Source organism: Apium graveolens, chromosome 11, assembly GCF_009905375.1.
Source record: "Apium graveolens cultivar Ventura chromosome 11, ASM990537v1, whole genome shotgun sequence".
Taxonomy (NCBI): domain Eukaryota; kingdom Viridiplantae; phylum Streptophyta; class Magnoliopsida; order Apiales; family Apiaceae; genus Apium; species Apium graveolens.
Genome location: NC_133657.1, coordinates 7,882,548 through 7,897,850, shown reverse-complemented (window position 1 = coordinate 7,897,850; position 15,303 = coordinate 7,882,548). Strand labels below are relative to the sequence as shown.

The 15,303-nt window shown below is 36.9% G+C and overlaps 1 protein-coding gene across 1 annotated transcript; it reads left to right on the top strand.

The window, feature by feature from the left end:
- The first annotated feature begins 5,357 nt into the window (after positions 1-5,357).
- On the top strand, positions 5,358-7,814 carry LOC141695303 (uncharacterized). The gene is made up of 4 exons (XM_074499561.1): positions 5,358-5,731; positions 6,014-6,257; positions 6,543-6,822; positions 7,165-7,814. The coding sequence occupies exons 1-4, from the start codon at positions 5,358-5,360 to the stop codon at positions 7,812-7,814; spliced, it is 1,548 nt and encodes a 515-aa protein (XP_074355662.1).
- Positions 7,815-15,303: the final 7,489 nt, after the last annotated feature.

Sequence of the window (15,303 nt, the reverse complement as noted above, 5' to 3'; positions counted from 1 at the left end):
TGGGATTTTACCCCGAGATCTCCATTTTGGTCTATAGAGAACTTGAAATCTCGATAAGTATATTGGCTTATCGAGATCTCTAATACTCCATTATAAGTTTGACTTCTAGAAGTCTCTCAGTTCTCTATAAGAGAATTTGGCTTGTCGAGATCTCTAGTCTTCATATCTTCACTTAGACTTATCGATATCTCTGGGTTCTCTAGTGGCTTATTGACTTATCGATAACTCAGATTTTCCTAGTCAAATTTGACTTGTCGATAACTCAGAGTTCTCTAGTGAAATTTGACTTATCGATAACTCAGGGTTCTCTAATGAATGTTGACTTGTCGATAACTCTGAGTTCTCTAGTGAAGAAGTGACTTGTCGATATCTCCAATCTTTATGTCTTCAATTTGGCTTGTCGATATCTCTGAGTTCTCTAATAGCTTTCCTGACTTCTCGATAAGTCATTTGGAGTTCTCGAAAGACTTCTCTATAACACTAAATCTGTGACTTGTAGAGATCTTGACTTAGAGTATTTTTCCCAGAACAGATTTATTCAACTCCAAGCTTCTTCATAATTCTTCTGAGGCATGATCTTCTTGATCTTCTTCCAGATAGAATTCTTAGACTTGATACTGTTTACAGAAAATACCCCAGTCTGCTCTTTTGACATTTTTACAGACTTTAAATGTTACAAGTACAAAATACAAATTAAGATTAAAATACAACTTACTTAGGGTTGTCAATTTGACTTAGTCTTGTTGAAGTACAGACATGTTTTGCACAACAATCTCCCCCAATTTGTGAGAAGATTGATTAACACAAATTCATGCATGTTAACAAGACTAACCCCAAGTTTAAAATGGAAAATGAAATTAATACACAAAACTTGACAGAATTACAACTTTTATACATTAGGAGATTTACAGAGTTTAAGTGGTTACAAGTATCAGGTAAAGATAATTTTTTGCTTCTGCTTCTTCTCTAAGGAGATCCTTTAAGTAATCAAGAATTTCAAGTTCTATAATAGGTGTCCCACTTAGAGCTTCCACAAGTTTTTGTCTTGCTGCCTTTGGATAACCACTGTCTAGTAAATCAATCCTAAATCTTGGGAATCCACCAACTTTAATGTTTAGAAATTTCCCATCGTTAGAGATTCTGCTCATTCCTTTGGCCTTGAGCTCTTCTGATCTTTTTATGAACATTTCAATTTCCTCATCATACTTCCTCACTCTTTCTTCAGATTCAGCCTCATTTCTTTTTCTTCTTTCCTCCCTTGTAATCAACCATTCAGTTAGAAATGATCTCCATGCCCTTGTAGCAGTATCTTTGTCCTTTAGCAAACTTATCATTCTCTTAATATCTGTGGGAGAAAGAGCATCCACTAAATCACAGCCAAGGAAGGTGAAGGACCCATCTTCATAGTAAATTCTAACTTCCCTTAGAAATACAGCCCAGACTCTGACTATTTCTTCAGCTAGATGTTGGAAATAATCTTCATCTGAGATGCACCAATTTAAAGGTAGAAAGTCACTTTGCTTGAAGCAGTTCCAGATGGCCGTTTCAGTAATTTTAACTTTTTCAGTAGACTTGGCCTTCTTAGGTTTTCTCCAAACAGTCTTAAAATGAGTTTTGTGTGATGGTTTGACAGAGGGTAGACTGAGATTTTCTTTAGAGATGTTTGGCTTGTGGTGATTGGAATTTTTAGGAAAGGGTTAGCAGTTTGCTTGTATAGAAATTTAGGCTTAGAGGCTTGAGGTATTTTGATGTTTGAGATAGTTGATTTTGAAGGTTGAGCTGAAGGTTGAGCAAAAGGTTGAGCTAGTTGTGTTTGGATTTTTAGGGTTTGGTGTGGTTTTGAGTCATCATGTCTCCTCTTACTCCTTCTCCCATTTGCTCTTTTCTTGTCATCATTTTTCTTCTTGTTCTCTCCACCCTTGCTTCCAGATGGCTTAGTGGATTGACTTGGATTTGAGCCAGAAGGATTTTGATCATCTTTCTTCGGCTCATCATCATCCAAATTATCCTTGTTGATTTGAGTTTTGGGCAAGTTGGCTTCAGCATCACTCAGGTATCTCCCCAACAGCTTTATCATCTCTACATCATCATAATTCTTATTCTTCTTTGATTTTAAGTCAATTTCCAGAATCATGATAAGCTTCTTGTTTTCCATGATACATTGTTTAGGGATTTGGAAATGTTTGAAGTGTTTGTTGTTTGGACAGATTTATGCTATTCCTTTGCTTGGCTGTAGGTATGCTTCAGGAAAAGCAGCCACTTGTGCATTCTTCAATTCAGTTAGTAGCAAGGTGTCTTCATGAGTCACAACTCTGACTTTGTTTATCATAATGTCCAACTCAGATGCCCTTCTTGAGACAAGATAATTGAGGGACACCTGCATACATCTGTCTATCCTAGAGTCATTTGTATTTACCACAATCCTCTTTTGTAGAAAATTATCTTGATTCACCATAATCACCCTTAAGAAGTTTATTGTCTTGTCCATGGCCTTCTTGTAAGTGAAGTGATTATTGTTGAGGGAAGCATTTAGGGCCTTGATCAATTCATCAAATTCTCTGCTCAGACTAGGTCCTTCAGCAGCCCTAATAAGTCTCTCCATATCAAGATCTACTTCTTGATTTGAGTTCTTTTCAGCACCCTGGACTTGTTGAGTAGATGCTCTGGATCTTGTTAGCCTAGCCTCTATCTCCCCCTTAGTCTTGTTGGCAGGCATGAGGAGGGGAGTAGGAATTTCAGGCCTTATCTGTTCTGGAAGTGATGGTAGAGGGATGTTGAGTTTTCCCATGATGGCTCCCAAAACAACAGAGTTTTGCATTTGAAGGTGCTTGTGAGAGTCCACCAGGGTCTTTATGTTTGTTTGTTGACTTTTGAATAGAGAAGTCAAAGCCTGAACCTGAGTATGGAGAGATGCATTGGAGGTTTCCAGAGAAGCTACTTGAGTCTTGAAGTCTTGAATGTCTTGTGAAGAGGAGCTTGTAGTAGAGATAGCAGTAGATTGACCAAAAGTAGCTTGCACAAATTTCTGAATTTCATCCATGACCAAAGGTGAAGGATTGTATCTTGCAGTGTGCATTTGATCCAACTTCCACCTTGTATCATTGGTTTTTACTGATATGATCTTGAACAACTTTGTGCAAGGCTACAACTGATACCTTGAGTTAATTTACACTTTTATCAATCCCACTGAGATCATACCTAGACATTTGTTCTGAGAAGATCTTAAATTGGTTTTTGATCTCAGTTCGTGAAGGGATTATTTGGTCCATCTTTTCTGTGACCATCTTCATTACTTTGTCTTGATGTCCATTCAATGTTATTTGTAGAGCTTTTCCAAAGTTGTGGAAAGCCTTGATTTGAGCCTTGTAGACCTCATTGATGGCATCATATACCTCTTGTGGAGTAAGAGATCTGGCAGTGCTTCCCAAAATTATAATGTACTCCTCCCTGAATTTTGCCAACACAACATCCATCTCAATTGTGAACTCCTTATCCAACCAAGCATCACAGTTAGCATCCGGACTAGCTTCATCAACAATCTTTGCTTGATTATCTTCTACATCATCCTGATAGGAGATCATGATAGCTTGGTAGTCTTGATTGGACATATTGGATGTGAGTAGCTGTTGTGAGATTTGAGCCAGGCCTCCAAGTTGATCAACTCTAAGATCTTCAATAGTAGTTGGTTGATTTTCAGTGTCTTGGAGCCACTGAGAGATGAGGTGTGATTGAGAGGTAGAGGGATGTGAATCAGAACCACCTGTGACTGAAATCACAGTTTTATTCACAGATTGCTCTGCGGTTTTGACAAGTTGTTGTTCCTTACATAAAGTGGGAACCTCCAATTGAATTGGAGGGGATTTGACTGGGTTACTGTCATGTGCATCAGTCTCAAACCCTTGTGCTTCTTGCAAAGCACTGTCACTTGAATGTGATAAACTTGCCTCCCCCATAACATGATCATTAACGATTGTGCTCCTAGCATCTACTACCACGACAATTTCTGCTAGGGTTTTGAGGAGAGTTGGTCCTACATGAGGAACCTCTAATTGAATTGGAGAGGATTTAGATAGCTCCCCCTCAGGAGTACTACCCCCCAAACCTTACAGTCTGTGAAGACTGATTTGCACATGAAGGTGCATTTAGTATCTCCATGGGGTCTTCAGTAAAAACTGATGAATCTCCCATAGTTTTGATGGTATCATTAAGGTCTACCCCAACTAGTAGCCTCTTACCATCTAATTGAAGTGTCTGGGTGGTGAGCAAGGTTTCTTGAACCAAGTCACTTGATTGAGCTTGTACTTGAGAATTTGATTCAAGTGCTGTTGGTAGAGAAGAAATTTGAGATATGAGAGATTGTTGCTCAGATGTGAGTATTGGAAGCTCCCCCTGAATGGATAAGGGAGCTTCAAAAGATGTGCCCTCACTGTGTGTGCCATCCATATTCCTCCTACCATACAATTGAATTGCTTCAGGTGCAGGCTGTGCAGACTCTGTACAAGGTGCATTGGGGTGAATGCTCTTTTCAATAGACACATCCTGTTGAAATGATGTATCTAGAGTCTGTTTAGCCCCCATTTTTACAACTACATCCTGCTGGGAGGATACAGAGGTGGCTTGAGTGGTCAGCTCAGATTTCTTATTCTTCTTTGATCTCTTGACCAAGGGTGACTCAGTTTCTGTTTGATCCTCACCACTCTCAGTTATAACTGTTAAAGTTACCTCATTTCTCTTCCTTTTACTCACCTCATCATTTTGAGAAGATGAGGTGGTTGGTTTCCTAGCAACTAAGGGTTTTGAAGAAATGGTTTCAGCTTGGGAAGATCCCTGTGGGTGTTCCTGTCAGGGGCGGAACCAATATAAGACCAAGGGTGGCCTTGGTCCCCCCCATTTTTTTAGCACCATAGTAGTAATATGAGGTGTGTTGTTTATATGTGGATTCTATTTTCTAAAATGGCCCCTCCCAATTTAAGTTGGCCCATTTAAGGCCCAATAAACAAGTCCAGAGATAAGGTAAAAAAATAATTATTGGTGAACACGTACACATTTCCACTGCTAGGTCTCTTTAATGCTCCACCAGGCACCATATCAAACCTTCTTTCCATTGAAGTTCAAGAAGGCAGGAGGCAGGAGCTAATTTAAAAAGGTACACATAATTCTACAAAACCTTTGTTAATTTGATATATGTTATTTGTATTGTAATCCCTAATTTCTTTCATAATTCTATTAGGTAATGAGCAGATTTTAGAAATTAAGGTATCTTACTTGCTAGTTCTTAGTGTTATTTTTAAGATTATAGTCGTGTCTCTGATCTTGATTACTATTGTCAATTTGACTCTGATTAATGGTTATTATAGATGGTAAAACTGACTAAAATTGAAGCATTTTTCAAAAGAAAGAATGTTGAAATTTCCCGGCCTCAATCTAGACCTCAGTCTGTTGATCAGGAAACCAATGTTCATAATTCTAGTAACTTAAATTCAGCAAGTCAGGCTCAACCCAATAAAATTGCAAGGATTGATAAAAGTAGAAATGATGATATAAATTTATTGAAGCGGGATCCAGGATTACGACCTCCCATTTGGGATTCTCCTATTGACAAATGTGATGAAATCCGAAGAGCTTACATCAAGGCAGGCCCGTATCAAATTATTCTTTTAAAGTATCCTAGATCAAAAGAAAAACACCCGCGTAATTTTCAAGCATCATGGTTTAAGCTTTTTCCCACCAGGTTAGCATATTCACCAACCAAGGATGCTGCTTTCTGCCTTCCATGTTACCTCTTTTGACCGCAACACGGGCCTTATGAAATTGATGCATTCACAATTAATGGTTTTCAATCTTGGAAAAAAGTGAGGGATGGAAGAAATTGTGCATTACTAGCACATATTGGCAAAGATTCATCTTCTTTTTATCGCAATGCCGAGAGAGCATGTGACGATCTTATGGATCAATCTCAACATATTATTCAAAGGTTTGAGAAACATACTTCTGAACAACTTATTGAGAACAGACTTAGATTGGAAGTTTCAATTACTGCAGCCAAGTATCTAGCATTTCAAGGAAGTGCTTTTAGGGGTCATGATGAAACCAATGATTCGTTAAATATTGGAAATTTTAAAGAATTTCTGAATGTCATAGCCTCTTACAGTGATAAAGTAGCAAAAGTGATAGCTAATGCTCCAAAAAATGCTACATACACATCACCAAGAGTGCAAAAAGAAATTCTGCATGTCTTCTCAACCAAGGTAAAGAAGGTAATTCGTGATGAAATAGGCGATGCAAAATTCTGTTTGATCGTTGATGAATCTCGGGATGAATCTAAATGTGAATAAATGTCTATTGTGTTCCGATATGTTGACAAATATGGCTATGTGCGGGACATATTTTTTGGTGTGGTCTATGTTAAAGACACTGCAACAATTATATTAAAGGAAGCAATTTTTAATGTTTTATCTAGTCACAATCTTAATGTCCAAAATATAAGGGGACAAAGTTATGACGGTGCAAGCAACATGTGAGGTGAATGGAATGGTTTACAGGTTTTAATATTGAGAGATTTTCCGTATGCATATTATGTTCATTGTATGGCTCATCGCCTACAATTGGCATTAGTTGCTTCTGCAAAAGAAGTCATCCCTGTGCATCATTTTTTTACTAAATTGAATAATATAATCAATATTGTTGGATCCTCGTGTAAGCGTAATGATCAATTGAAAGCTGCCCATGCTTCCAATATTGCTTACTTTCTTGCAAATGACGAGCTTCAGAGTGGTAAAGGAAACAATCATATTGGTTCTTTACAAAGGGCTGGAGATACTCGTTGGAGTTCCTATTTAAAATCAGTTACCAACTTGTTAAAAATATTTAGTGCTACTTGTGAAGTCTTGCTTAATATTATTGAATATGGAGTTATACCAACTTAACGTGCAGATGCAGATGCGGCGTACGAGGCACTAACTTCGTTTCAGTTTATTCTAATTTTGCATATTATGAGGAAAATTTTGGAGATTACGGATTTGCTTTGTCAAGCTCTACAAAATAAAGCTCAAGACATATTAAACGCAATGCAACTTATTTCTTCAACTAAATTATTAATTCAAAGGTTGCGAGATGAAGGGTAGGATCAACTACTATTAGATGTGAAGGCTTTGTATGAATCAGTTAGTATATCATTACCAGACTTGAGTGCTCAATATATTGCAAGAAAAGGAAGAGCTCGACATCAAGAAGAAAATTTTACAATCGAGCATCACTACAAGGTTAATATATTTCTTGCTGTGCTAGACTGTCAGTTACAAGAATTAAATAATAGGTTCAATGAACGGACAATTGAGTTGCTTGTTTTGGGTACTGCTTTAGATCCAAAAGAAATGCAAGAATCAATTAGGATTGATGATGTCCTAAAGTTAGCTCAGAAATTTTACCCTCAAGATTTTGCTGAATTTGAGATGGCTCAATTAAGGATGCAATTCGAGCATTTTGATCATGAACGACAACATCAAATATTTGGAACTTTGTCAACAATTTCAGATTTGTCTCAATGGCTAAAGAAGACGAGAAAAGCAGACATATATCCGCTTGTGCATAAACTAGTTGCTCTTATTCTAACACTTTCTGTTTCTACAGCTACAATAGAGCGATCTTTCTCAGCCATGAGCTTCGTTAAAAACAAGCTTCGCAACAAAATACATGATGAATATCTCACAGATTGTCTAATATTGTTTCTTGAAAAAGAAATTGCTCGTACTATCACCATAAATTCGATTATAAATGATTTTCGTGACTTGAAAGAGCGAAGATCTTTATTTTGATGTAGTATTAATGATAATATGAATTTATACTCTCCTGGTAAAAAAAATATTTGGCCCCCGTCGTGGGTTGAGTCTGCGTCCGGCCCTGGTTCCTGTGTTTGTACTTCCACAGGTTTAGGAATCATAGCTGTGCTAGATTGTACATTTGATCTCATGTCAGACATTGGGTAAGGGTAAGTCCTAAACCTCTCCAACATGAATGAAGTGATTTTAAGACTTACATTTACCTTGTTCTTTGTAGTAAGTGAACTAATATTATTTTGGACACTTGTTTATAATTGCCTATTTTTGTGCTATCTATACCATTTAATAAATGTATGTCTGCTACTTTATGATTTAAAGTGGACATAATAAATCTAGAAAATAAAATTTCCTTACCTCTAGCTGACAGGGGCATGGTCAGCTTGGTTGCAAGTTCTTCCAGGATCAATAGACCAACATTCAAGTGTTTGTTGTGTGCTATTGAATACACCAACTTCTGTACCACACTTAAAATATTGTCATACCCTGTCTTCCTGCATGTGAAGGCCCTCACCACAGAATCAAAGACAAAGGACTACTCCTTCCTTAGATTGGTCATGTTCAAGCTTGACAAGTTGATTCTTCCACCATAATTGATGAAGTCCAGAAACTCAGTCAGCTCATCAGGAGTTGGCACCTCCACCAGATTTGCAGTTGGCAGCCTCAGAGCTTTATTCACATCTTGCTCACTAAACTCAATTTGTTGGCCTCCAACTGAGCAAGTTACCACCAAAGATACAAAATTGTCATTCATAACAGTCCTTACCACAGCTGTAGTCCAAAACTCATGCAGCACATCCAAGTACGATACCGGGTTAGCAGTTAAAGCTTCCGCAAGATAAGATTCAGACAGAAACTTTACAAACCGCTTGAAACTATCAGGGGCTTGGTTAGCATCAGTAAAAGCTAGGTAGTTTGTTCCTTTTTCTGGGATAGTTGCTCTAATAGTGTTTTGTGCCATTGTTGTTTAGTGAGTGTGAATGGGTAAGAAAAATTAGTGAGAAATGAGTAAAAACGAGAGAGAAATCGGTTTAGGATTGAAAACTAGGTCACTTGAGATCTCGAAAGTTGTAAGTATGTATATGTATCGAGATGTCTGGGTATTTATAGTAAAAGCAAATGACTTGTCGAGAACTCAAATATAGATGTTTGGAATTAGTCAATCGAAAAGTCATTTTAAGAAATGAAATTATATATCGAGAAGTCATTTTTAAAATTACTCTAATAGATAACTAAAAATTGACTTATCGAGATGTCAAATAAATACTCAGTTTGTCCAGAAATGGACTGAATTAATTTCAACTTTTATTTGAATAAATCAAAATAAAATCAGAATAAATTTGCCAAAAGTATTTTACCAAAATAATTTATTAAATTAAATTATTCCAGTTCTGAGTTATTGATAAGTCTAGAAGTTGTATTTGTAGAGAACTCTGTGAATTAACACTACTAGAGAACTCTTCAAGGACTTATCTGTTAGATATATTTGATAATGTCATGACTAATATGATTTATGTTTAGTTTTCAGATCTTACTTAAACAGGACAAATCAGTACTTAACTGAAATCAGCACTTATACTGAAGTCAGAACTTAAGTCATCAGTACTTAAGGTTCAGGAGATATTTATCAGGAGATAATATCAGGACTTAAAGGAAACGTTCAGATAAGGAAGGCGGCTGATTGAAAGGAAAGAAGATCAAGACAAACGTAAGAAGAGATATGCATGAAGAAGGAATTCTATGAAGAATGGAATACTTGGAAGAAAAGATATCTGATTGATATATTTTAGGAAGCAGAATTATATTCCATATCAATTAGCGATTATCTTGTAACTGTGAAGTATATAAACACAGACATAGGGTTTACACTATAGGTGTTATCATTATCGAGAATATTATTCATTGTAACCCTAACAGCTCTCGTGATATTTGTTCATCACTGAGAGAGGACAATTCCATATTGTAACAGAGTTCATTGCTTTGAATAAAGTCTGTTTTCTGTTACTTGTGTTATTTGAATTCGATTTGATTGTGCTATACACTGTATTCAACCCCCTTCTACAGTGTGTGTGACCTAACAAGTGGTATTAGAGCCGATCTGTTAACACACAAATAGTTTAAGATCCAAAAACAATCATGTCTGAAGTAGAAACTCCAACTAAGCCCACCAAAACTGAAGAACCTCCAAAGACACAAATCCATAGTCGATATGAGGCAATTAGAGTTCGCATATTGAAACCATCTGAATATCCCATATGGAAGGTGAGGATGACTATGTTTCTGGAAGCTACAGATCCAGAATATCTTGATAGAATCAAGTTAGGACCTCACAATCCAACAAAACTCGCAGTTGCAGTTGCAGGTGAAGTAGCAAAGTCTGTACCAAAAGAGAAGAGTGATTACACTGCTGAAGATATCGCATCAATTGCTAAGGATGCTAAGGTATGACACTTGCTGCATAGTGCCATTGATAATATAATGTCAAACAGGGTAATAAACTGTAAAACTGCAAAGGAGATATGGGATGCCTTGGAAACAAGATGTCAGGGAACTGATTCAATTAAGAAGAACAGGAAGACAATACTCACTCAAGGGTATGAACACTTTGACTCAAAGGCTAATGAGTCATTGACTGATTTATATGATAGATTTGTCAAACTCTTGAATGATTTGTCACTGGTTGATAAGGAGTATGATCTTGAAGATTCAAACCTTAAATTCCTGTTAGCTCTTCCTGAAAACTGGGATTTGAAGGCCACAATCATAAGAGACAACTATAGTCTTGAAGAAACAACTCTTGGTGAAATCTATGGGATGCTCAAGACTCATGACCTTGAGATGGAACAAAGAAGCAAGAGGAAAGGAGGAAAGTCAAGGACAGTTGCTCTTAAGGCTGAAAAAGAATCTCCCAAGACAGCTACCTCAAGGAAAGGCAAGGGTAAAGCGCTATTCACAAAGTCTGATACTGAGTCATCAAGTTCTAATAGTGATGGTGACTCAGAAACTGAAAGCTCACCTGAGATGGATGCTGATGAAGAGATGATGAAGCTGTGTGCTCTTATGGTAAAAGGAATCACAAGGATTGTATACAGGAAGTTCAGGAAGGGAAAGAAGTTTTCCAGGAAAGGTGCAAGTTCTGATAAGAAGAATTTCAGAAAATCTGAAGGCAAAGGAGGGAAGTCTGACAGAGGAGACTACACAAATGTCAAATGCTATAACTGTGGTGAGAAAGGCCACATATCTCCTGATTGCAAGAAAGTGAAGAGTGACAAAGGCAAGGCTCTTGTCACAAAGAAGAAAAGCTGGACAGACACTTCAGATTCTGAAAGTCAGGAGAACTATGCCTTAATGGCAAATGCTGATAGCAGTCCTGAAGCTGCTGAGTTAAAGGTACCTCAAACTACTTATGCCTTTCATACTGATGATATTAATGAGTTGAGAAGATATCTTAAAACCATGTTCATTAGCTATATAGATCAAACTTTAACATGTGAAAGATTAACTTCTGAAAATCTTGCTTGTAAAAAGAGGAATGATTATTTAGAAAAAGAGTTAGTCATGTTCCATCAAACTCAGAAAGATAGAGATGTTGCTATCTATGTTAGGGATGAAGTACTTAAAATGAATGAATCTCTAAAAGTTGAGTTAGAAAAGGAAAGAGATATTATCAGGACTTGGACTAACTCTGGCAGAACAACTCAGAATTTGTTAAGTAGTGGAAACTGGGAAGAAGGCTTAGGTTATGGAGATGATAAGAATGATAAAGGAACTGTAGATATTAAGCCTATAGTTGTTAAACAAAAGCCAAAGTTAAAACCTGTTAAGTTTGTAGCTGTAAAGTCTGATACTGAGAAATCAGAAGTTAAAAAGGAATTAACTTCTGACAAACTAAAACAGGAAAAGACAACTGAAGTAAACGTAGGCTTAATGACTAAGAAGCAGCTTAAGCACAAGCTGAAAGATGTTAAGAATGCAAACAAGGTAAAATCACCTAGAAAAAATAGGAATAGAAAGGAAGGTGTGAATAAAAGCAATGATTATAAGCCTGTTCCTGATGCTCCTAGAAAAACGTGTTATAACTGTGGAAGTTCTAACCATCTGGCTTCTTTTTGTAGGAAGAATAAGAATATAAACTCCTTACCTTCAAAGTCAGGAGTTAAGAGTCAGTCTGTTAGATATAAGCCACAAAATCCTTGTTTTCATTATGGTAGTTTATGGCATTCCATTTATACTTGTAAGGAATATCATAGTTTGTACTATGATTATTATCAAATAAAACCTTCTTTAAAGAAAGTTAACATTGTGCCTTCTAGTGTAAGTTCTGATTTAAAGTCTGATAGTGTAAATTCTGATAAGAAAAATGTTAACATAAACTCTGATGCTAAAACCGCTGCAAATGTTAACAAACTTAATAAGGCCAAATGATCCAAGCAAGTCTGGGTCCTTAAAACTAATCATTAGTGGTCTTTGTGATTGCAGGGCAACAGGAAACATATCCTAGTTCTGGACAGTGGATGTTCAGGATATATGACTGGAAATAAAGCTCTGCTATCAGACTTTGTGGAGAAGGCTGGCCCAAGTGTTTCTTATGGAGATGGCAACATTGGAAAAACATTGGGATATGGCAATATCAATCTTGGGAATGTCATCATTAAAGAAGTAGCTCTGGTCTCAGGATTTAAACACAATCTGCTAAGTGGTAGTCAAATCTGTGACATAGGTTATCATGTGGATTTCTTTGAAGAACACTGTGAAGTTGTAAGTAAATCTAAAGGCAAAGTTGTTCTGAAAGGATACAGGCATGGTAACATTTATGAAGCCAAGCTTTCAACAAGTACTGATGGTTCTGCAATCTGTCTGATGAGTAGAGCATCAATTGAAGAAAGCTGGAACTGGCACAAGAAACTCTCTCATTTAAATTTCAACAATATAAATGAATTAGTCAAGAAAGATCTTGTGAGAGGACTGCCAAAGTCATTATTTACTCCTGATGGCCTTTGTGATTCTTATCAGAAGGCTAAACAAAGAAAATCTTCTTTCAAGAGCAAGACTGAATCATCAATTCTTGAGCCTTATCACCTACTACATGTTGATCTATTTGGTCTAGTAAATGTCATGTCTATTGCAAAGAAGAAATATGATATGGTCATAGTGGATGAGTTCACCAGATACACATGGGTGTATTTCTTGCACACAAAAAGTGAAACTCCATCTATCTTGATTGATCATGTCAAGCAACTGGATAAATTGGACAAAGATTCTGTGAAGAAAATAAGAAGTGACAATGGCACTGAGTTCAAGAATTTGATAATGGAAGAGTTCTGCAAAAACCATGGAATCAAGGAGGAATTTTCTGCTCCTGGAACTCCACAGCAAAATGGAGTTGTTGAAAGAAAGAATAGAACTCTTATTGAAGCTGCACGAACTATGCTTGATGAAGCAAAACTTTCAACCTATTTTTGGGCTGAAGCTGTGCAGACTGCTTGTTTTACTCAGAATGCAACACTCATTAACAAGCATGGAAAGACACCATATGAGATGGTGAAGAAAAAGAAGCCAAATCTGAAGTATTTTCATGTATTTGGATGCAAGTGTTTTTTTCTTAAGACTCATCCTGAACAACTATCTAAATTTGATTTAAAAGCTGATGAAGGAATTTTTGTTGGATATCCACTTTCCACAAAAGCCTTTAGAGTCTACAATTTAAGAACAAGAGTTGTCATGGAATCAATCAATGTCTCCTTTGATGATAAAAAGATTACTGGACTTGAAGATTTCTATGATCATGATCAGCTGAGATTCGAAAATGAAGACTTAAATTCTGATACTGAAAATCCTGACAGTCTAAATTCTGATACAGCAAACTCTGATGGATTAAACTCTGATGTTATTGAAACTGTGGTGACTACGCAAAAGGAAAATGCACCTGTGCAGGGGGAGCATACTGAAGATATAACCACATCTCAAGAAGCATCAGAACATATAACTGGCTCTTCAATTTCTGATTCATCAAGTTCTGATAAGCCAAGTTTTGATAATTCTGAAAATTTAAATTCTGAAGAATCCAATTCGGAGAGCATACTTTCAGGGGGAGCATCAGAAGATGTTGATGAAGATGGCATGGATCATGGGGGAGCATCCAGTTCTAGAGAAAACCTTCCATATGCAAGGAAGTGGACTAAATCACATACACCTGATTTAATTATTGGAAATGCCGATGAAGGTGTCAGAACTAGAACAGCTACTTCAAGCGAATGTCTCTACAATTCTTTTCTTTCTCAGACTGAACCAAAGAAAGTGGAAGAAGCTCTTCAAGATGCTGATTGGGTGCAAGCAATGCAGGAAGAGTTAAATGAATTTGAAAGAAACAAAGTCTGGACCCTAGTGCCAAGACCAAAGAACAGATCTGTTGTTGGTATAAAGTGGGTGTTCAGAAAAAAAACTGATAGTGATGGCATAATTACAAGGAATAAAGCAAGGTTGGTTGCAAAAGGATATTCTCAACAGGAGGAAATTGATTATGATGAAACTTTTGCACCAGTTGCAAGATTGGAAGCCATAAGAATATTTTTGGCTTATACTGCTCACAAAAAGTTTACTGTCTTTCAAATGGATGTGAAAAGTGCTTTTCTCAATGGAGAATTGGAGGAGGAAGTATATATTGAACAACCTCCTGGCTTTGTAGATCCCAAATATCCAAATCATGTCTACAGGCTTGATAAAGCACTTTATGGCCTTAAGCAAGCTCCAAGAGCATGGTACGAGACTTTAGCTCAGTTTCTTCTGGAAAGTGGATTTAACAGAGGAACTATAGATAAAACACTGTTCTACCTCAACCATGGAAAGGACTTACTTTTGGTTCAGATATATGTTGATGATATCATCTTTGGTTCTACAAATGACAGACTTTGCAAGAAGTTTGCCAAACTGATGCAGTCAAGATATCAAATGAGTATGATGGGAGAACTTAGCTATTTTCTGGGCCTTCAAGTCAAGCAGAATGAAGAAGGCACTTTCATTTGTCAAACCAAGTACACCAGAAACTTGCTGAAGAAATTTGGAATGCAAGATTGTTCAAGTGCATCCACTCTCCTGGCCACTGCAACAAAACTGGATAAGGATACTGGTAAATCAGTAGATATTACTGATTACAGAGGTATGATTGGCTCTTTACTCTATCTAACTGCTAGTAGACCTGATATCATGTATGCTACCTGTCTTTGTGCAAGATTTCAAGCAGATCCAAGAGAACCTCACTTAACAGTTGTGAAAAGAATATTTAACTATCTTAAGGGAATAGCTAATCTGGGAGTGTGGTATCCCAGAGAATCAGATTTTAAACTAATAGGTTACTCAGATGCAGATTTTGCAGGTTGCAAAATTGACAGGAAGAGCACAAGTGGAAGCTGGCAATTTCTTGGAGGCAGATTGGTTTCTTGGTTTATCAAGAAACAAAAGTCAATTTCCA